General features: G+C 34.6%; 6 protein-coding genes and 1 non-coding gene across 8 annotated transcripts; 5 read left to right on the top strand and 2 right to left on the bottom strand.

Annotated features, from left to right (window-relative positions):
* The first annotated feature begins 115 nt into the window (after positions 1-115).
* Positions 116-1574, top strand: LOC103486326 (uncharacterized). Its single transcript, XM_008444247.3, has 2 exons — positions 116-461; positions 1122-1574. Exon 1 carries the CDS (start codon positions 116-118, stop codon positions 452-454), a length of 339 nt encoding a protein of 112 aa, XP_008442469.1. The 3' UTR covers positions 455-461; positions 1122-1574.
* Positions 1575-2883: 1309 nt separating this feature from the next.
* LOC103486328 (steroid 5-alpha-reductase DET2) lies at positions 2884-3852 on the top strand. The gene has a single exon (XM_008444249.3). It carries the CDS (start codon positions 2902-2904, stop codon positions 3775-3777), a length of 876 nt encoding a protein of 291 aa, XP_008442471.1. The 5' UTR covers positions 2884-2901; the 3' UTR covers positions 3778-3852.
* A 128-nt stretch (positions 3853-3980) lies between these two features.
* LOC103486327 (OVARIAN TUMOR DOMAIN-containing deubiquitinating enzyme 3) lies at positions 3981-7442 on the top strand. Its single transcript, XM_008444248.3, has 8 exons — positions 3981-4165; positions 4261-4414; positions 4501-4588; positions 5017-5080; positions 5788-5893; positions 6001-6055; positions 6198-6251; positions 6912-7442. The coding sequence occupies exons 1-8, from the start codon at positions 4135-4137 to the stop codon at positions 7041-7043; spliced, it is 684 nt and encodes a 227-aa protein (XP_008442470.1). The 5' UTR covers positions 3981-4134; the 3' UTR covers positions 7044-7442.
* An 820-nt stretch (positions 7443-8262) lies between these two features.
* LOC103486329 (ataxin-3 homolog) lies at positions 8263-11219 on the top strand. The gene is made up of 2 exons (XM_008444250.3): positions 8263-8648; positions 9882-11219. The coding sequence occupies exons 1-2, from the start codon at positions 8409-8411 to the stop codon at positions 10920-10922; spliced, it is 1281 nt and encodes a 426-aa protein (XP_008442472.2). The 5' UTR covers positions 8263-8408; the 3' UTR covers positions 10923-11219.
* Positions 11220-11569: 350 nt separating this feature from the next.
* Positions 11570-13932, top strand: LOC103486331 (reticulon-like protein B12). 2 transcript variants are annotated; one of them, XM_008444254.3, is made up of 4 exons: positions 11570-12102; positions 12388-12568; positions 13147-13358; positions 13436-13932. In XM_008444254.3, the coding sequence occupies exons 1-4, from the start codon at positions 12036-12038 to the stop codon at positions 13603-13605; spliced, it is 630 nt and encodes a 209-aa protein (XP_008442476.1). In that variant the 5' UTR covers positions 11570-12035; the 3' UTR covers positions 13606-13932. The 2 variants fall into 2 exon arrangements, with proteins under 2 accessions (XP_008442476.1, XP_016899688.1); XM_017044199.2 differs by having other exon boundaries at positions 11693-12102; positions 12394-12568.
* Positions 13933-14180: 248 nt separating this feature from the next.
* Positions 14181-17091, bottom strand: LOC103486330 (E3 ubiquitin-protein ligase HAKAI homolog). Its single transcript, XM_008444251.3, has 4 exons — positions 16937-17091; positions 16339-16679; positions 15979-16037; positions 14181-15424 (listed from the first exon to the last, which is right to left on the bottom strand). Exons 2-4 carry the CDS (start codon positions 16594-16596, stop codon positions 14326-14328), a joined length of 1416 nt encoding a protein of 471 aa, XP_008442473.2. The 5' UTR covers positions 16597-16679; positions 16937-17091; the 3' UTR covers positions 14181-14325.
* Positions 17092-17204: 113 nt separating this feature from the next.
* TRNAY-GUA (transfer RNA tyrosine (anticodon GUA)) lies at positions 17205-17298 on the bottom strand. The gene is made up of 2 exons: positions 17262-17298; positions 17205-17240 (listed from the first exon to the last, which is right to left on the bottom strand). It is a non-coding gene; the product is annotated as a tRNA-Tyr (tRNA).
* Positions 17299-23296: the final 5998 nt, after the last annotated feature.

Below are 23296 nucleotides of genomic sequence, written 5' to 3'. Positions count from 1 at the left end.
GTTTTCAACACCGATCCATCCATTTCTGACTTGGGTTTTGAAATTCTTGATCGGGGTTTCTTCAGAATCCTCAAGAAAATCAGTTTCTGGTTTTTCGTTTTTCAACTCTGGATTTATGAATTTCAGGAGTTTAGATGAGTTCTGGGTTTTCTACATGAACCAGCACTCTAAACCATCGACGAGACGTTGGCACTTCATTGGAACTCTTTCTGCTATCTTCTTCTTTCTATGCTCCTTATTGTTTAGCTGGTGGTTTCTGTTCCTTGTTCCATTAACTGGTTATGGGTTCGCCTGGTACAGCCATTTCTTTGTTGAGGAAAATGTTCCCGCCACCTTTGGCCATCCATTTTGGTCTCTTCTTTGTGATTTCAAGATGTTTGGATTGATGCTTACGGGGAACATGGATAGAGAAATAAAGAGGCTGGGAAAAAGACCTGTGTTGCAAGCTTTTTAATTCTAATGTAAGCTTCTCCATTCTTTGCTTCTGGTTCTGTAAGATAAACTCAAGTTGAATCGTTAGAATAGCTTGATTAGAATTTTGCTCTGTTTTCTGGTTGAAATGGATAATATCTGCTGTAATGTAAATCAAGCTGAAGCTCAAGCATGTGCAATTGTACATTGGCTTCTTTTATTACAGTTAACTGATCTTTGTAGTTTTATTCTTTGAAACTGAAATTACAAAGTTCGTAGTTTTGAAGAATGCTCGATTGACAAGTTTATTAACGGAGGATAGATCAACCAACTCTCTTAGAAGCCATAAAGGATAGGAGAGAGACTAATCTATTCTTATCTCTTGAGGACTATGACTTAGAATATATTCTTCAAGCTCACTTAAAAAAGTTTTGAGAGAATCGGTTTATTTGTTCTACGCCCTTTTTGATTGACAATAGATTGATTTGTAGCCTATATCCTTTTCTCTACCTTGAAAATATTGATATCAAGTTCAAAATTTAAGTCCTTTAATTGGAGTTACATTAGTAACTCTCGAAATCTCTTGTTTCAAATGGAGTCTCAAGTGATTCCACTGTCGGACGTTCTTTCTTAGAATTGTTCTGCTTTCTGCTTGGTATCATCAAATCACGAATTAACAACTGACGTGCCTGTTATTTTTCATCTGACAGAAGTTCATCTGATAAGAATTACCACAATATTGTTTTTGCATTCCGGTTGGAGAATCAGTTCACCTCCCCAGCATCTCTTTCATCCACATGTACAGCTTGCTTCATCATACAGGATCGTTCCCACCACAGTTGGCCGTTTGAGTCACTTCCAGCAGTTCTGCTATTAATGTTGTATGCTTCGTTTGCTGCTTTGGATGGTTTGGAGGCATTTTTCTTCCTCTCAACCTTAGAATTCTCTGCAGACCATTTACCTCCCTCAGGTTGGGATGCTTAACTTGGAAAATATAACCAGCAAAACCCATTCTAAGGCTCATTGATGCTCCCAAATTTGATTCTGAAAGTTGGCTTACGAACTGCAATAGTGCATCTAATGGTATTCTGTAAACCCATATTTATGTTTATTTTGTACAATGAAGTGCATCAACAAAGTTATCCTTTATGATTGGAATCTTACTTTCCTGAGATATGTCTTCTCCAACCCTAATCAATCCATGTCAAGTAGCATCATATAGAAAAGTTGATTGCGTAGGATATGATCAGGGCTCTTATCACATATTATCTTATATAGGCATCCTTGTTCAACCAGAATCTTATGCGAATCTCTTGGCAGTTTATATTTTAGAACAAAGGCAAGTGATTTAGTAATTCAAACAGGAGCACAAGAAAATACTGTGAACAATGGGGAATTAAAGGTGAGAGGGAAAAGTAAGAGAAAAGGGAACATCATCATGTGAGCATGTGATAGATACAAGAGTTAGATGTTTAGAAGCCTGTATGCATTTAAGGAATCTGTTTTACTTCTGATATTTCTTGAAGAATAGCCAAAACTTTGTTACTTCAAGAATAGCTTGCATGGTATTTTTTGTCGCCAAATTGCCTGAGGGCTAAGCTTTTCTGAATCCAATAGTACATGTTATGCCAGTATGAATCCAATAGTAGATGGATGTTCTGTGCTAGTAATACCCCTATTCTTTTTTCTATTAGCTTTTGTTTGGCAAGCTGTTGTGAGCTTTTAAACAGTTCTGAGAAAAATTCATGATTTACTAGGAAAGAAGAAAAAAAAGATTCTAACTAGTTATAAGATCAAATTGTGATAAATTTGGATCACTCTCAATTTGTTATTCTTAATTTTTTTTTTCTTTGAAAGAAGAGTCCCCACAGTATATAATTGTGTTTATGAAATCCAATTTTTAGTAATCAAGGACTCATTTCTGGAAATCATTTCACTACGTTTCTTGGTGTCAAATAAAAGAAATGATAACAATTGATATTGGAGATTGAGTAATGTTTACTATCAAACTATTTGTTTATACAGTAGTGATATTCTTTGTTTCTCTTTCCATTTTCGAATTAAATTTCTATCTCGTGAAGAATAAAAAAAAGTCTGATTTTTTTTCCTTACTTGATTTTGAAATGTTCTTAACATTTTATATATTCAACATCTTTCCTCATCTATAAAAAGAAATACAAAAAAGAGAGGAACACCCAGTCATCTCTTTCCAAATTGAAAAAGGATAATTACTCTAATGAAAAATAGAGAATAAACCTTCTCCCCTTTTATTATATAGTTTTAGATCCATGGATTACATATTGAATAATGATTATTGATTTTCACCCTTCAATTTTTACGGAACTTTATTAATCGAAATTACTCCACAAAGTCACCAAAAAGTGTCCCAAGTCTATTACCATAGTGGAGAAGGTGACTTCACTATGAGATTCAATAGGCTTCCTTCCCTCTGTCAGCTTCTTCCTTTTAGGTATGTAGATCTGGATTTTAATGAGATATGTTACAAATTTGAAAACAGATCAGCCACAAATTTCTCAACTTGATTCAAACCTACAACCGGAATCCTCGAATCCATCGCCTACCGTGATGGGTTGGGATCAGGCTCTGTTCCGCAACAGTCTTCTCGCCCTGTACCTCATTGGACCACCGACCGTCGTCTCCCTGAGGTTTCTCCAGGCGCCGTACGGGAAGCACATCCGACCCGGGTGGGGTCCAACCATGTCGGCTCCATTGGCCTGGTTCCTGATGGAAAGTCCCACCTTATGGTTGACCCTCCTCCTCTTTCCATCCGGCGATCACTCCTCCGATTCCAAGGCTCTCCTTCTCATCTCCCCCTTCCTCCTTCACTACCTCAATCGCACCTGCTTCTACCCAATTCGTCTTCTCTGGAGTGGGACTCGACGGAATGCCACCGCCGGTTTTCCGGTGATTGTGGCTATCATGGCATTCGGATTCAACTTGCTCAATGCTTACGTGCAGACCAGATCTGTGTCTCATTACGTGAAGTACGAGGGAGATGGGTGGTTTTGGTGGCGGTTTTTTGGTGGAGGAGTGGTTTTTGTGATGGGGATGGCGGTGAATATATGGTCGGATGGTGTTCTGGTCGGACTGAAGAGGAGCGGCGGCGGTTATAAGGTGCCGAAGGGAGGGTGGTTTGAGTTGGTGAGTTGTCCTAACTATTTGGGAGAGATTATGGAGTGGCTGGGCTGGGGGGTGATGTGCGGGTCATGGGCTGGGCTAGGGTTTTTCCTTTATACGTGTGCAAATTTAGTGCCTAGGGCACGTGCAAACCACACGTGGTACTTGAACAAGTTTGGAGAGGATTATCCCATAAATAGGAAGGCTGTAATTCCCTTCTTGTATTAACTCTATGTCTATCATATTTCATATTAAAATAAAATAAATTCCTTTTGCCTTGTTTTAAAAGAGAATTTTTTTTTATATTCAAATACATTTTTTAGTGTTCAATAAGTCAAAAAATTACTAAGTAAGTTTTTTTTTTTTTTTTTTTTTTTTTTTTAATTTGATGAAACATATTAACCATTTAATTATATTTACAAAATTCACAATTCATTTATATTTTCTTATTTCTAACAATGAGAAAAAAACATATATTTAAATTACATAATATATCAAAGGCGGGGATAGCTGTCGTGGGAGAGCGTCAGGCGTGTTCGAATATAATAGGCAAGCAAGTAGCGACTCTCTCTTCGTTCTTCTCCGATGGATATTATGGCGGAGAAGCCTCGAAATGGTGAGAAACCTCAACCAGTTTCTTCTTTCTTCATTCTTATGCTTCCTATCTCTTCCTTTATTTTAAGTTCGTTGTCTGTTTGTTCATCTTTGTAGCGTCAATTCTCGAGCAATTGCAACTAGGAATTGCTCGGTTTGAGTTCTCATCTTCTCCTGTAAGTTCAATTTCACCTTCGAACTCAGTTGCTTCTTCTTTCCCTTTGTCTATGAATCGTGGTCATCCACTCTTTGCTAAAATTGGACCCGTGCTGTAAGTTCATTCCTTCTCTTTTAATTTCTGGTAGAGTTTTTGAACGCCATTATTGTTTTTTCAACTTCATAAATTGCTATTCTTAGGGGGATTGAATCGCCTGCATTGAGGAAAGCTGAGCAATACAAAGTCCAAAAAGTTACTGGAGATGGACGCTGCCTTTTCCGTGCGCTTGTAACCTTCATTCCCCTATTTATTCTGTTGTTCACTCCTGAACTGAACTTATTTTGTGATTTACTCTGTTTATTCTAATTCATGTTTCAAATTATCTAATCGTGTATTTATGATTTTGATAGCCACTTCATCTTCAGTTATATGTTTCTGTGAATCAAATTTGTTTGTTAATAGTTAATTTATTTTTTGATATATTTCTTATTATTATGATCACATGTTTTTGCTTCTGAAATTTTATTCAACTTTTATGAAGTGGAAGACAAATAAATTGTTAGAAACAAGGGTATTGAATAGAAACAGAAGATTAAAGGCAGTCATTTCATTCTTAATTACTGTCATAGTATTTGTGTTCCCGCTTACTTGATGCAGCAAGGGATTGAAAGCTAATTTTCTTGCCTATTAAACTAACTTCCTCTTGATAAAATCAGGCTAAAGGAATGGCTTTCAACAGGGGGATTCCTCTTCGTCCATTTGAGGAGAAAAATGATGCAGGTTAGCTCTGATATATCATCTCTAGTAGGTACATTGCTAGTCTAAACATATATTATTTTGGATACTTGAGTGCGGAACATAATGTTCAAGTTGATAGAACAAGCAGGAGGATTGTCCAAATATTCTGTTTACTATGACAACCAAATGTCTTCGGAAGGTGCTCCGGTTGTAGACTAGCTACGTATTTCAGCATCAGAGCTAGAATCTTGAAAAAAAAAAAGAACTTCAAAATCTAGAAATAAAAGGGTTTTTTTTTCTTTATATAGTGTTTCATTTTGACATAAGCACTTTGACACTCGGTTACCTTGACTAGTGAATTGTCCTTGTAGCACAAAAAAATGCTTGCTTTATCTGTTACACAACAAAAGATGTGTCGGACCATGTGCTTCTCTCTTCTTTCTAATTGTTTTCAAGTGTTTAATTTGATTAAGTTCAAATTCTCTTTTAGGATTTTTCTATGAATGTCCTTATATCACTCTTGAGTTATTCAAGTGAGTTTGTGCTTGTAGCACTGCTTACTTTACAAGCAAGGGCCTTTTTTTGTTCATATTTGTGTGGATCATGTTCGAGATTCTGATGAAGTTTCTAATTAAATAGCTTGGCAAAAAAATGTCAAGAGGAAAATGATATACTACCTAAATTTGTATCAATCGGTTTGTGCTATGTTATTTCATAAATGATTGATGCTGGTAGATTTAAGCATGCAGATGATTTACGCATGGCTGTGAAAGAAGTCATTTGTGACAATGGCAAAGAAAGACGGCAGTATGAAGAAGCCCTTATAGCAATTACTGTGGAGGAGCCATTAGAACGGTTAGTTTGTTTGCCCATTACTTTTTCATTCTGTGAAATTGTCCTTTTAGATTTTAGTAGTTTTTGCTTGCGGTCTGATAATGAGAACTTCCAAAAGTAAATTTCAGCTATTGCCAACGAATTCGGACACCTGATTTCTGGGGTGGAGAGTCAGAGCTATTGGTTAGTTCTCTATTCTCTTCCACTAGCGTTTTCACAAGGAATACTCAGAATTTTATTGATTTCTTGTTCATGTATGCTTTATAATGTGTGAAGGCACTCTTTGTTGACATAATGAATCATGATCTGTTTTAATCTCCGTCAGGTATTGTCAAAGCTCTGCAAGCAACCTATCATTGTCTACATACCAGGGCATGAGGTATTCTTTTATTAATGACCATAAAAGTGTTGGTTTGTTAACTGAGGTTGATTATATCCTCTGATAGTGTCCTGGGTTATTAACAGAGTAGGAACTAGATTTGGTGATGTTACACTTTTTAAGTTTAACTTTGATAAATTTACTTAGTCTCATTTGATTACACTTCCGTTTTTAGTTTCCTGTTTTAAAAACAAAAACTAATATTTTTAGGCAAACTCTAAATATAAAAACTAAATTTTTTTAGTTATGTTTGGTAATCCTTTTGATATTTGGTTATATAATATTGTGCTTGTTTCACACAATTCCTTGATCATATTTTCTATGTAAACACACATATGTATCTTTCGCCAAATTTCAAAAAGCAAAACAAATTAAAAAAAAAAAATATTATTATTTTAGTTTTCAAAATTGGTTTGAATTTTGAAAACATTAAATCACAGAACACACAAATCAATATATAAAAGTGGTTATTATAGTCTTAATTTAAAAAAACAAAAAACAAAATTGTTACCAAAGATGAGGAGGGACTTAGTTTTTAGATCTTGGCTTGGTTCTTAAAAAACTTTGGTAGGGAGTGAATAGCAAAACAAAGGAACTTATATACAGGGTTTTAATTCGCTCCTGTTTACTTGGATTTTGGTTTCTGTACCTGATTTGCAGCACAAAATGGGTTGTCGGGGCCATAGCTTTATTCCCATTGCAGAATATGGAGCTGAGTTCAAGGGAGGAAAGCCCAAGAAACCTGTGAGGTTGCTTTACAGCGGTAGAAACCACTACGATCTACTTGTTTGAGAATCTTATCTGAAGGCCATCCCATTCCCATCTTGTTTTTTCGAGTTTCGAGTAAAAATGAGGCCATAGATTTGAATCAAAGACGACTTGATTTTTAACATATACAAACGTCAATCGAGTCTTGCCGATGTTGCTAATGCTATCTAAGCATAACAAAAGAAATTGAGGCATGCTTGACAGGGTACAATTAGCACATCAACAATGGTAGGAGAAGCTCAACAACACAACAACCGAAGCTCTCTTATGGGCAATCAATTGCTTGTAGAATGCCAAGGCGTCGCCCTTTTTGTTTGTAAAAGCTGTTGCATTTAGTTTTAATAAGTATTGTATTTCGTGAGGATTGATGGGGAGAGTAAGGCACTTTACATATAAATAATTGGAGAAAGGACACTTTTAAAATGGTTATTTTAATTTATATTGGAACGGTTCAACTGCATTCCACGATAAGATAAGAGGGAATTTCTTTTATTTGTTTCCAAACCATGTGTTAGACAACAAATTCATACATTAAATTTCAATTTATTTTTGTTTAAAATGTGTTTAGAAAATATATTTATAAACCAATTATAGTTAATCACTAAACACTAATTTTTTTCCTTTTGAACTACTAAAGACACGGCTACTACTTAATTTATAAACTAGTTTTATATTAATTCTTATTTGGTGATATCATATAATATACTACATTAAATATTAAACATTTTAATTCAATAAAAACAATTTAGTATTCTTTTTGGTAAAGATGGTGTGCTAAAAAAATGACTTTATAGTTAGAAATAATCGGTTATTTTTATATAATTATATATTTTAAACTTTATTTACATTAATAGAATTATATAATTTAAATATAGTTTTACAAATAGACTTGTTATAAAATATAACAAAATTTAGTTTATTTCCATATCTGACTTTAATATAATTTTAAATATTATTATTATTATTATTATATATATATGTGTGTTTGGCATTTCAACGTTTAAGTTTGTAATATTCCTATTTATTATTACTAAAAAAAAGATGGACACGCTTGAAACAGTTTGGGAACACGTGTGGAATTTCAACTTCCGATTCCATCGTAGAAACTGACAAAAGGGAAAAAGATCCCAACGCCTCTTTCTTCCTTATTACCGCATTTCCCTTTCTTCCTTTTACTTCCTTTCCAAATACTCATAGAGAGAGAGAGAGAGAGAGAGAGAGAGAATAATAATAATAATAATAATAATAATAATAATAATAATAATAATTCACCAAAAGTTACACGCATTCCTTTCTTCTTCCTTCTAATCTATTCTAATCTAATCTAATCTAATCTAGGGTTTATAATTTCTCTTCCTTTTCCTCCTCCCCCCTCTCTTTCCTCCGACTATGGACGGAGCCTGCAATGGCGGCATGTTGTATCACGAGGTTCAGGAATCCAAGCTCTGCGCTGTGCATTGCGTCAACACCGTCTTACAAGGTCCTTTCTTCTCCGAATTCGATTTGGCTGCTCTCGCTTCCGATCTTGACCGCAAAGAGCGCCAGATGATGCTTTCTGGTTCCACCACCGGTGATTTCCTCTCCGAAGAGTCTCACAATGTCTCCTTAGACGGTGATTTCAGCATCCAGGTTTCCTTTCTTCTTCTTCTTCTTCCTTCTACTCAACTACTATGATCGCTTTACTTTTACTAATTACGCTTCTTCCTCTCTGGAATTTTCTTCATTTCATTTGAATTCCATTTAGCATCTCTCTTCACCACTCGAATTCTAGGTTTTTATTGAATATCTCAATTGCATTCAGGAACAGTGGTTTGTGAATATATATAATATCTTACGGAAAGGGATTGAATTGTGATTCTGATGTTACAGTTATGTATTCTTTTTACAGTAGGAATAGGCTAACCGGTTTAAGCCACTGCATGACTATTTCTCAAGACAATGTTTGTTCCCTACTTGCACAAACCCATAGCTCCTATTCTCCCCTATGTCCCAATGTCATCTGCCTGAGGTAGCTGTGTTGATGAATAACATTCCAATGCATGACATTTGTTAGTTTTCAAATCCAAATGACCTACGAGTTACTAGACGGGCATTAATTCTTGAATTTAACTTGAATTAGCACATGGGATGGTTAGAAATCACTTGAAAGATTTCTGTTGATAAACACTTCATAAAGGAGAAGGTTGTACAAGGAATAATATGCATCCCTTATCTTCCGACAGTAGAACAAATCGTAGATATGTTAACTAAAGATCTTCCAAAGTGGCACTTCAATAACTTAATTGACAAACTAACTATGGATGATATCTTCAAACCAGCTTGCAGGGGAGTGTTGATTATTATCTTTATTGTCAATGTTTTCATTGTATTTAAGATATATTTGTGTGTTTATTTTTCACTTATTTGTATTTTCCTAATTTGTATTGGGTACTTCTATTTAAGAAAACCCTTTCTTTCTAAAAGAAGTAAGAGAAATACACCATTGAGGGGTGAACTGAGGGAGTAGACAAAGATTTAGTGAGTTCTCAAACAAGACTGAAAGTGGCAAGCGAGGATGGGGATCCCAAACCTTTGTTTCCTGTTAATTACCCCAGACAAGGCACGTTGCTTATGAATTTTGTGGATATTAGACTGATGAAACTTGATATCTTGTTTTGGATACTTGAATTTGCACCCTATATCTCTTCTTTCTTTTCTTTTTTGTTTCTTGGGTAATGTTTTGATGTAAAGCAGTGTAGTATTCGGTGGGATCACAGTTCATTTTGTATAGATCATTTTTTCCTGTGTGTATATAAAGCAAACAAAACGTAAAACTTGTTGGGATGATCTTATTTTTCTAAGCCACAATATATTTGCTTGCAGGTCTTACAAAAGGCTTTGGAGGTATGGGATCTCCAAGTCATTCCTCTCAACTCACCAGTTGCTGAGCCTGCGCAGATTGATCCTCAACTGGAGAATGCATTTATATGTCACTTGCAAGACCATTGGTTTTGTATTAGGAAAGTGAATGGGGAATGGTACAATTTTGATAGTTTATATGCAGCCCCTCAGCATCTTTCGAAGTTTTACCTTTCAGCTTACTTGGACTCTCTAAAGGGCTTTGGTTGGAGCATTTTTATTGTTAGGGGTAACTTCCCTAAGGATTTTCCCATCTCATCCTCTGAAGCATCCAACGGGTATGGTCAGTGGCTTTCTCCTGAGGATGCTGAGAGGATAACCAAATCGTGCAACTCCACCCAAGCCCCCCCTCCTCCTCAAAGAGCAAACTGGACAGAGCAGCAAGATACGTTTCTTTCATCTGGAGAAACAGAAATGCTAATAGACATGGAGGATGAGGATTTGAAGGCTGCCATAGCTGCCAGCCTTATGGACTCCTCAGCAGTCATGGCAGCAGGAGTTGCTAACCCTCCAAATGAACCTGTAGTTTCCTCCACCCAAGCTGGCTCCCCTCAGAATGTACCTGCTGTTTCTCTTGAAACTGCCAACACCCAAGATGTACTCGCTGTTTCCCCAAATGCCTCCATCCTCCAAGATGTTACTGCAGTCTCTACAAAAGCTGCCACTCTGCAAGATGTACCTGCAATTTCAGCCAAAGCTGCCTCCCCCCAAAATGTACCTAATGTTTCTCCTGAAGCTTCCACCTCCCAGGATGTACGTGCACTTCCTCCCGATGCCGCTGATACCCCTCAAGATTTACATGCAGTTTCCACCACCAAAGCTGCCACCCGCAATGATAAATCTGCAGTCTGCACGGAAGTCGTCATTCATCAAAATGAGTCTGGAAATGAATCTGTAGGCAATGCAGACACAGCCTTCTGTGAAAGCGGATCTGCAGATAATACAGAATGTGCCATTTCCAGCCCTCGAAAGAAAATTAGTCGTACGAACGAGGGAGCTGCGTGAGGAAGAATACTTTCTGCCTTGAATATGATTTTTGGTTCAAGACGGACAAGAACCGGATAGGCTCATAAACAAGAATAAGAGAGTTTTGAGGAGAATGGGAACCCAGATCCTTATTGAAGTTGAGGTTAGCTAGTAGCAGTCGAATTCTCATGCTTTACAATGGTTCTGTGCAGTGTAACTATTTTCAACTTTTTTAATTTTCAGATTGATAATGTATAAACTTTTAAAAAATAAGCCGTCGCTCGGCCCGGATTGTCACAACTGTTCGATTTACACAGCTGCATTTGTCTTCGAAAATATTTTTAGAGTTCTCAAAGCCATCCCCATTATATGTCAAAATCTAATCTCATATTCCACCTTTGTTATGAGTAGCCCCAACTCGTATCAAATTATCTGATCTCATTATTAGTGTAGTATTCTTGTTGGTCGGGTTGGATTTAAGTAAATTTCAACCAACCTAATTTAAATAGTTTTTTTTTTTTTTTGGTTGGGTTTAGGTTAGAGTCTATCACTCAAATAAATATACAATAATTCACAATTCAAACCATATGGTTGCAAAAAAGAACAAGCTTTTCAATTCCACAGAATCCAACATATAAAGATGTGTAATTAACTTGATTGGATCCACTTGACTCATGAATTTTTGTGTAAATCTAGAATTTGTTACTTGGGAACTATTATTATATGAAGGCAATTCTTATGGGCGTACTCTAATAAAATAAAAGGACCAATCTTTTATTAATGCCCATGTGAAATAATTCATTTGATCAGAGGATTATACAAAAAAACATCCTCTTCCTCTCACTCTCTCTTTGTAACCAGTAAAAAAAGGAAAAAGGAAATGAAGGTCAATACCAATTCCAATGGGGAATAGAAGAAGGAGAGGAATGAAAAGGCACGAGGGGCATGGCGCTTTTGACCTGTCAGCTGGCCCATTTCATTTCTTACCATTCCAAATAGTCTGCCTCTCAACACACTGAGTGGACAACAAATAAAAGTTAAACACACAAACTTCTGTTTTTCCTTTTCTGTTGGCTGGCTGCTTCAGACCTCTCTGTTTCTGTTTCTTTAGGGTATTTTTGAAATCAAGATCCTCTCTTTTCAATTCTTTTGATGGGTTCCTCCGATCGTTTATTTTGTAGGCAGCGAACCCTTCATGAAATTGTTGGCGGCGGTATTGGTATGTTAAGATCTTCTCATTTCTGGGTTTTTTTTCCTTGATGGATCCTTTTAAATGTCTTTTGGATTGCTCTATTTCGGTTCTCTATTGATTTTGCTATTGAATTTCGTAGCAGTGATGGGAAAATTTTAATCCTTGAATTATTTTCTTCTTTTCTTCATCGCAAATGAAATTCTTGCTGTGGATTCTGCTTTTCACTGCAGCTGCTAGAGTTCTAGGATCCATTTCTTTTGCTATAAAATCACTAAGGATTTGATTTAACTGTCGAGTGTTTAATCTGTTCAGTTGCAGATGTAATTCTTTGGAGACGGAAGAATCTAACTGCGGGGATATTGTTAATAACGCTGGCGACTTGGCTGGTGTTTGAGAGATGTGGTTACACCCTTTTGTCTTTAATTTCCAGTGTTCTACTTCTTCTTGTTACCATTATTTTTCTCTGGGCCAAATCTGCTTCCATTCTCAATAGGTAACTAATCGGAAATTGCCTCTTGACTTGCTATCTCTTCAATTTGAATATCAACGATGAATGGTAAACTGATATATAAGTTTGAGAATGCATTTTCTTTAATAGATAAAGAGGCATTTCCCTATTGGATTTGACAATGGTCTTGAATAATGATTAGGTCCGGTTTCAAGTTCTCTAGATTTTCAACTACTTAATCTGATAATTTGTCCTCGCTTTCTTTTACATTTGACGAACATTTTGGGATTTTTACTTCCTTGAGTTTCATTCACTTAGTAATATTATGAGATATGTACATGCATTTGGGAAAGATGATGAACCTGATTGAGTGTGAGACAATAGTTAGATCTTCACATGTTCTTCTGAGCGTAATAAGCTTAGAGATGAAACAACTCAGTAGTTTTCGAGCATTCAAATACTTATCAATTAAAAATATAGTGTTTAGTTTTTGTTCCACTGCTCTCTCTTAAATTTCTCTGTCTTTCCAGGTTTCCTTAGTTCCATAATAATCAAATGTAGCTTAACTTCTAAGTACTTGGATTAAGGTTACTTCTAAATCTGCTACTTTTCTTCCTGAGCAGACCAGCGCCGCCTCTTCCTGAGTTGTATCTCTCAGAAGATATGGTAAACGAAGCTGCATCTTTCATCCGTTCCCATGTGAATACTTTGCTGTCTGTTTCACAAGATATAGCCATGGGAAAGGACCCCAAATTGTTCTTCAAAGTAGCTGCTTGCCTGTGGCTGATCTCTGTTATCAGTGGCTTGACTGATATTATTACTTTGGGTTACACCAGTAAGTTTTCAATCTTCAGTTTCCATAATTGGACGATGATCAATGGGTTTCATAGACATTTTTTCTCTCGATGACAGGCCTTCTACTCGTGCTTACAATCCCCGCATTGTATGAAAAGTATGAAGATTATGTAGATAAACATGCCATATTGATGTACAGAAAATTGTATCAGTTCTATGTGAAATTGGATGAGATGCGAGTTCTGACATACCAACAATGGATTTTGGAGAAAGAAAAACTGAGCTGATCAGCAATCTTTCTTGTTCATGGCTTCCTCTCTCTCTCTCTCTCTCGCTCGCTCTTTCTTCTTGTTCCATTTTGGATGTGTTTATGGGGTTCTTTCAACCCACTTTGGCTAATGGCTAGCACCTCATGAGTGACAGAAGTGTGAGAGAAATGATCGTATTTTGTTCATAACTTTGTTTTCATTCTCTGATTGCTGCTAGAGAAATGTATTTAGAAACGGCATATTAAGAATTTTGAATCTTTTTCTTTCCCAATTGGGTGATTGGGGGTTTACAGGCAAGTCGATATATTTATTATATATATGTAGCCTTAACAGCAGCAACTATAATTGATGTTTCCTTGCCATCCTATGCTCTAGGTTGTTTCATTGTGATTGTGAATGATGGTAAATACAATTTGTATCTCCAAGTTTTTTAATATCAAATAATGATTGCGACAATTTCCTATAAATCTTATTCAGTAAGCAATTTCAGAGTTGATAAACAATAGGATACTTTTACTAAACTTTTCAGAACTCCTTCAATGGTGATAATACTCTTATCTACACACTATTGCATATAATATTGATCTCGAACCTCTCAAAAAGGCCTCCAAGGGCAGAACTTTTACCATTGAGCATCAAGTTCAAATACAGACATTATCAAGCTGATGCAAATTTTTATCAAAACAATGATAGGAACTATATGGCAAAGGACACAAAGAATACCATGGGGAAAAAAATTCAATCTTGGCCACTTCCAAAGCTATCTCGACTATGGCTGTCATTCTGCCATCCAAGGCTTTGCCCATCATGATCCATATCGCCTGAATAAAACTTACCACGCTTGTTATGTGACATGTACGGTGGGGGCGGAGGCGGTGGAGGCAATTGTATTAGAGGCTGTGGTGCCAATATACCTTTACCATCCCTTATGTCCATTGCATTACCTGCTGAAGAATTCACAGGCATACGTCCAGGGCTGCGTCTATAATCTCCTTGACCTCCACCAGCATGCTCATAAGGAATGCCAGCTTGCCCAGTATTCCAGGACTGTGGATACGTTGCTGAGAAATTCATTCCTCCTGGCGCACCTGGTGGAAACCCTAGGAGTGACCCTTGCTCAGATCCGGTCTCTGCTGCAGTGTCTTGCCGTGATACTTCATAAGGTGTATTGTAATATTGTTGTGCTCCCTCAATTGGAAAAGGGGGATAACCAAATGGCAGAGGGGGGGTCAACATTGGATTGGAGTTGGCCGGAACCACATAATTTGGTGGTGGAATTGTTTGTAAAGGAGGATACTGAGAATATGGAGTATCGGATAGAATTCCTTGCTGCTTCTCTAGAAACTGGCTGGAGTCCTGATGTGGAGCACCCTGTGCATCAAAGTTTTGAGGGGGAAAACGGCCATGAGAGCCATGTCGATCAAAGCCTTGTGAATGACCGCTGTCTTGTTGAGACTCAGATGTAGTGTTTTGGTTCTGACCAAAACTTGGTGTTTGCTTTTGCTGCATACCAGATCTGGGTTGGTCTCTAGATTGTTGTCGATGAAACTTTTCATCACGTTCTTGAGGCTGGGAATTGGAACCCGGAGATATGAGTGGTCTCAATGGACCTCGGACGGTGGATTCAGAAGCTGTAGATTGTTTGGCGCTATTAGCCTCAATTTCATTTCCATCTTCCTTGTCCGCATTTGGCTTAAGAAGGTCAGCATGGCTCTCGTGTATATGAGATTCAAATTCAGTCCTCTTAAGAAAAGACTTGAGACAGTGTGGGGCTGCACAAATGAAGATCCCCTCCATCAATTTTATAGTTTGAATCTTCTGGATACGATCATCACAGCTGTGTCACAAAAATCAATTTCTAATGTCATCTTCAGAACATTACAATGAAGTACACAAGTATCAATATCTGTAAAAATTACAATAAAACGAGACTTGATGGTTCACAGTGTAACTATTGCTGATCTGTCAGTCACAGCATCTTCGTTTTTAACATTGAAATGCCACAAGGATGACTTTGAGTATATTATATATAGGATTCTTTGTTGATCAAATTTCAATTCAAACAGACACGAGTATGTCCATTACAAACATCATTGACTGATCTTCAATTTGGTGCTTTAAATTTTTGGTCCATAAATTCTCTTAGTAAGACAAAAGGAAACGCAGAATCCTGCTTTCATTAGAAAACTGTGTAGTATAGTAACTAATCAGCAAAGAAAACGACTGATACTTAAAGAGGGAAAGTTTTTGCAATAGCCGAGGAAAAAATACAAAGTACTAATTTTTTTTTATAAGAGTAATGCACTAAATATAAGCAATCATTTTTGACATTCTGAAAACCAGAGAATCTTTTGATGGTCTCGTTGCGACATTGAAAGCCTTTTTACTTACAGGTAGCATAAAGAATCGCTCCTTGCACAATCAAGACAGAAAGCATGGTCACAAGGACTCTGCAAGAAAGGAAAACCACTATTTAGCTCTTAAGAAGCATGTCAAAGGCCTCCAATCAATAGGGCAAGGACATTGCAAGATATGAATAAAATGACCACATCGAATTGACATAGCTCTTAGCCTCCTCCATTATATTGGTACAAATTGACAGCAGCCAGTACCCATATATTAGATAAAAGTGATGCAAAACAATTTGGAAAAATAAAAACAAAAACAGTGTTTTACATATGAATGATTCCATGGATCAAAAGTAAACAAAGCAACTAACCAAAATAACAAGAAGTTAGGGGAGAAAAATACCAGGCGACCATAAATTGCAATAGGAAAATCGCATCTGACACAAAAATGAACTCGTTCTCCAAGCTGCCGGCGAGACCTACGACCCACAGACTTCACAATGGAAGCAGCAGTAGCCGCACCAATGCCCTTCGCTACAGGAAGATCAGCAAGAACGAGGTGGTCAGGGCATGCGACCGTCACAGACTCCGCCGGCAAGGGCTTCACTGCCCCACCACCACTTTCAGCCTGTGGAACTTTGCTAAGCCGGATCTGAAGCATATTTATCCCCTTTGAAAATTCCCCCTCCAATTATTTCCCCAAACAAGAATCAACCTAGATGCCTCCCTCTTTAGAAACCCAATCTTAAAGAAACAAAGTGTGACGAGAAATTGTCAGTGGCGCAAAAGCAAAAAATATATGGAAACAAGAAAACAACAGAGAAGGCTCATAACTGAAGCAGTCCGAATAATTCAAACGAAATGCAGAAACATCCCATTTTGGGGAGAAGAATTCTGAGATCGAAACGAAAGTGAAGTTTTGCCATAAAACCCTAATTAATTGTGGCATTCACAAATTGGAAATCTTCAAGATTCAACATTACATTCAGAAAGGAGCTAACCTGCGAAGAGGATAACTATCAGATTCGCTTCCTCCGAACAGTCGTCACTCAGTCCGTCCGCCCTTCGTCTTTCGCTTCTTCGCTCCCAAAATGGAAGAAGAAGGGTTGTCCGATTCCGATATATGAGTAAATAGAACGACACGTCGTTCAACTTTCTGGCGCCACTAAACTTATATACGACGTGTCGTCTTAAGAAGTTTGTTGGGCCGTGGGCCGAACAATGAGAAAATAATAAACAAAACAAAAAACCAAATGAAGGGATAAAAAATCCGACCTGCCGGATTCGAACCAGCGACCTAAGGATTACCTGACGGCTTTTAACCAACTACAGTCCTCCGCTCTACCAACTGAGCTAAGGTCGGTTTGTTGACAACAAATCACTTTCAAAATATTCATTGTAATTCAAATTTAAATTTCTCTCCTTTTTGTACAAACCTCTGGTATTTAATAATTAATACAATTTTCACAAAATTAAACTTCGTCACATCCCTAATGAACCTTTCATCACTATCAAACGTATCTAAACTTCTGTTTTTGGTCACCATATTTGGCAACTAGAAGTTTTGTATAAGTAATTGGTTTCATTGTCCCCCTCATTGAAAAAATTATATATTTTAGAATGGTATGTTTGTGAAAGAGTAACCAACAACGCTGACCAATAAGGGTCTTTGATGGGCACTGATTTTTAAGTTAAATTTCCATTCCATAATGGCAATACATTTTATTAGGGGAAAGTGCATTGAAGCTTCTTTTTGGCTACCAAATTTCTTTAGTCAATCTTTTTTTAATTATGTCATTGCCACCCAATCCTTTTTCATACAAATGTTTTATTTTCTTTTTTAATATTCATTTTGGGTATGAGTACAGTAAGAAAAATTACATTTCTTAACACGAGTTAAGAAAAATAAAAGAAGTAATATCAAGTAAAATATTGTTTTTAAGAAAAAGGTCAAAAGAAATGGAAAAGAAAAATATATACATGGCATCAAGAATTTTTTTGATTTACTTATCACGGACTAAATATCAAATATAATCGTTTAAATAAGAATTCTTTTTAAATAAAAAAATCCTTTTAAATCCGAATAATTTTTCTTCCATTTTTCATTAAAGCCGCATCTATATCTTCTTTTGCACAAACCAACCACCTATAACGTTAATGGTGTGTTTGGGGGAAGGAAAGAGTTATGAAGGAAAATGATTATAATAATCCTAGGATTATGATAATCTTAGTATTATAATAATATGTGTTTGGAGGAAAGGTTATTATTGGTAGTGTTAAAGTAATATGTGTTCGGGGGAAAGAATATAAAATGTAGTGTTATGATAGTATCTGTTTGGAGGAGAGATTATGATAGCAGTGTTATAATAATATGTGTTTGGAAAAAAGGTTATGATTGTAATAATTTAAAAAATAATAATGGAATTTGGATTGGGTTAGTTGGATAAGGTAATGCAGGGTTGTAAAAAAGTAAAAGAGAGGATAAGATAGGTTTATTTAGGGATTAGGATTATTTATTATAATCCGTGTTTGGCCCAATTTCCTAATCTTTTTCCCCCTAAAACCTCATCCCAATTCACATCCCAAAATTTAGTGTTTATAAATTTTGGGTTAGTTTTAGAATAAAATATGGTTGTCGACCTCTTTTGACCGATAGTTTTAAATTAATTAGACTTGTTTAGTACACCATGTGTTATTTCATTTGTTTATTGACTCGTATCTTTAATTTAATACCATACATAATTATAATTACTTCTAAACTAAAGTGGTGGAAATGCCTTATGAATTTAGAAATTAGTTGAGAATTAATGTTTAATTAATTATAAGAAAAGTTTGTAAATATAAATTTTGTTTTTTTTGACAACTTCAATAAGCTCATTCTACAATCTGCACCAACTTACCATTTTGGAAAATGGGAAATATAATAAATTATGAACCACATTATTTTCTTATTTACTATATATATATTTTAAAGCTTATAAACTTTTGTTTTGGTGTTTTTTTAGGTCATTCTAAAATTTATATGAACATATATAACGCATGCTCTTTATACTCAAAAACACTTTTCTTGTATTGTACTCAATTCTGTTACCATTATCCAAAAAAGTAATTGCAAGTAGAGAAACCCTTTGTTTAATTTTTTTTCTCACTTTTCTACAAATAAAATATTACCCAAAAAGAGAAAAAAAAAAATCAAACAACTTGTAATTTATTATGATCATTGTTGATAAAATTTGGCCGAGACTCGTCTACCATTTACGTATTATCGATTTATACTTTTCAAGAAGATATCGTGTGTGCAAAACAATTAAAATAACAACAAGTTTGTGTTAATTTTTTAGTATAGGAATCAAAGCTAATTTTTAAGAGAATTGATTTACATATTATGAATTTTATGAGGCTTTCTCTAGTGATGTTGAATTTATGATGATTTCCTTCGTTTTTTCTGTGGAACAACTCAAATTTTCTTTGATTTTCTAGTAATAGGGTTATGATCAATGCTAGATTGGGTTGCAAGAGGTGCTAGATAATAGTTCAAAGACCGAGGAAAGATGCTCGCAACCTCGCCTTCGAGAGGCAAAGCAAACAACCCTCGAGCCATGGGGCTAAACAAAAACCAATTGATTTGTCCTATCTTTCACTCCACGTGTAGGTGAGATTAAACTACAAAAATGGTAGTGTTTTTTTGACAGTTTAAAAGTTAAAAAATATATGTGTATATTTAAGGTATCTTAAAAACTAATTTAAAGTAAGCTTAACTCGATAATAATTAACAATATATATGAAAGGTTAGGATCTCATCTTACATGTTGAGATATTTAAGACAAAGAAGAAATATCGTTTCCAATAAGAAAACAAACATTTATATAGAAAAACAAATAAATTAGTCAATTTTGTTTGTGTAATTACTATTTTATGGTTAGCTTAGTAACGTCATGCTGACAAAGTCATGGTCGCATGACCATTGCGAGGCCTTAATTTAAAAGTGGTCTCATTGACCATATCAGTTTTAATAATTTCTTACGGATTTTTTTTAGTTTTTCTTTTTCTAAAATATTAAATTAATAGATAAAACGAAGAATCCAACCCTTAACTATGAGGTTTATATCCAAATACTATGTTAATTTAACTATGTTATTCATACTAATTTGGGTTAAAACTTCTTCTAATTGTTGATGCCATAGTTATTTTTTCCAAAAAAAATCTTGATTTATTTGTTTAGACTTAAGAATTCATTGAATAAATAAGATAAACTCTTGTTGACTAATCCTAACTTTCTTCCTATTTACAATAACTTTGTCACACTATTTTCTGTTATATAAAATCCAATCTAAATGCAATTGTGACATTTAAAAAAAACAAGTGTGACATAATTTATTTGTATACTATGTCATAGAAACTATATAAGCATTTAAATATTATTTTCTTTTGTGATGTTTGATTTCTCATTCAAGTTTAGTATAATGTATTTTGCTCGATTTTATATCAAATATAAAATGTTAGACTTATTTTATTACGTGTACATAATTTCCAAAATTGTTAAGAAAATAAATGTGGATGTCATACTCTTAAAACTATCTTCCTCCTTTATTTTAGTAGCTTATAATAAAAGTTATTTTATCAACGTTGAGGTTCGTATATATTTAAATCGAAACGGTTTTACCTTTTGAGTATTTACTATCAACATCTACCAATTCGTGTTGATCGACACCGATAAGATTTAAAGTTTTACCATTTTTGAAAATATTTTGGTACATTTGGTTATATTTGAAAATAACTATATTAAAAAATAAGTTTATTTCATATAGATACCATTTAAAAATGAAATATTTATACTATACTATAAAATTTTACAATAGGGATATATGTGAATGTAGTAAATATTAACTTTTTTCTTTTAACAAATGAATTCTCGTGAATAACAAACGAACTCTCGTGAACCATAAACCAATGTTCATTTGGGTTGCAGAAGTATAAGTATCAAAATCAATAAGTAGCATATATATTATTAAGTGTCCAACCTATATATCCTCCCAACTAAACTAAGTTAGGAGTCATTGCATTACACAAATGAAAACAACATCATTGTTTTTCCAACTAGGTAGAAATTAAACAAGGCCTTTAATTTAATTAAAAAAAATGAAATTTATAAATTTGAATGATGAACAATTCTGTTTCTTCCCCAAGTTTTCTTTAAATCACCCTTTTCCACCCACATTTTCTTTTCTTTAAACCACCTTTTCTATGTCAAATTTCACCAAACTTTTTCACTTGACTTCTTCACTAAAACACTTTTGCCATAAATTTCCAACTAAAACCAGTTATGTAGAATTTGACTATGTGTGTTTTTTTTTTTTTACATCTAGAGTGGAAGAAAACCTGTCACCATTTGACTAATTAATCAAAGTATACATTAGGGGTATTTAAAAAAAAAAAAATATTTAGCGAATAAGAGAAAATTGATGAGTATAAATCATGTCAACCATTTTCTTCATTTTAAATTCAACATTAACCGATTAAATTGTTACAAAATTCGAGAACACATCAATTAAAAGATTACAAATCAAGTTGTTGTTATTAGCTAAATGTACATGTTTATGAAAGTCTTGGAAACTAAAATTTTGGCTAAGAGAAAGTACACCTAACCTTCATGGTTTCGATCATTAAGAAAATTAATAATATAAAATAAGTCAAGTTTAAGTTATCTTTTTTATGAAAACCGTTATAACATATTTATAGAGGATTTTGATTTCAAATTTATCTTAAACTTAAGATAAATAACCATTCTAACTCGATTAATCAACTAATAGAGGTCGGAAAGTTTAGTGATTATTAATTTATTTTAAGAAAAATAATATTAGAAGACTCATAAGTGATGTAGAAGAGTTATGATTGGCACATGCCTTGTGATTGAGAGTATAATAAGATGTAAAATTGAAGTTTGGTTTATAGGATTCAAATTCCATTTATTAAATTTAATTTGCCGGACATAATAATTAGTCCCACGACGGACCAATCAAATCAAAGCACGAATACACACATCGTGCAGCCCTACAATATGATTCTTGATACGACGAAACTATCCGCGTTGAACTGTCGTTTGGCCTAAACAAACCCCCCTCGTTCCCACTTCTATTTCCACCGCACTTAAACGTCCTTCATTTTCTACATCCCCTCCTACACCTCACCATCATTCCATCCAACGGCAACCCAAAACTCATCATTAATCAACAACGCCAATACCATCCGATTGCTATAAAAAGTTAGACCAAAAACGGCCTCCATTAACCTGATCGCGCCACGTGTTGCTTCATTTTCTTAATGTAGAACGTCGGTTCAGATCTCGTGCCGCGCACCGGCTTTTGTGTGGAACTGGCAACAGCCGAATTAAAAAGGAACGTTCCATTGCTTAATTAATATCTGCCCACTTTATACCACATTTAAAATTATATATTTTTTTTTATTTAAGGTGAATTTACTAAAACACCCTTTGATTATATATGTGAATATTCATCCAAACGGTAATCCAAAAAAAGTATGGGTCTCACCATTAAGTGAATTTCTTAATTTATATTACCAAAGTGCTGTCGTTTTACACCGAAGTGAGAGTTTTAAGTTTGATTAATTATGATTAAATTAATCTGGTGGGAGTTAATCTTTGGAAACATAAAAGTATAAAAACTCCCCCTTTGCAATTTCCGTCCCTTTCGTTTGATTTTATTCTTTCTAATTCATTATTACTCCTGTTTTAGCTGTTTGATAATGATTCCATTTTCTATTTTCATAATTTTAAAATATGAAAGTTCGTTTTTTTATGATTTTTTATAATTTTTTGTTGTTTGTTTTAATTTCATAAATGGTAACTATAAACTATTATACAATATTTGAATTGAGATGTCTTTTCCTATTTTAGCTGATTCTCAAGGCTGGAGTGAGTTTGAAGATGCTCTATTTAGGAACATTATTCCCCTTACTAAAATCAAATCAATTTTCTTTTAAATTTTACTTTAATATAAATTCCTTTGTGTTTTAGATAATACCGTTTTAATATATAGAAAAACCGATTTAATCTAATTTTGATTGTTTTTTTATTTACAAAGTAATTGTATTATAATTTTTTTTGTTCTTCATTCTATATAGTATGACTTAAAAGAGAAGGCATGTTTTGTATAATGTATGGTTAATCAAAATCAAAGTAACTACAGTTTCTTGAAGGCAATAAAATTGCCTTTTTTTTTCTTTCTTTTTTTTTTTTTTAATTTATGGAATCAGCCATGAAATTGTTCCTTTTTTTTTCTTTTTTTTTTTCAAATTTTTTTTAAAAAAAATTTAGTGATATTGAATTAAGTAATAGGCCAACA

Source organism: Cucumis melo, chromosome 4, assembly GCF_025177605.1.
Source record: "Cucumis melo cultivar AY chromosome 4, USDA_Cmelo_AY_1.0, whole genome shotgun sequence".
Classification (NCBI taxonomy): Eukaryota; Viridiplantae; Streptophyta; class Magnoliopsida; order Cucurbitales; family Cucurbitaceae; genus Cucumis; species Cucumis melo.
This window is presented reverse-complemented; position numbering and strand designations above follow the sequence as displayed.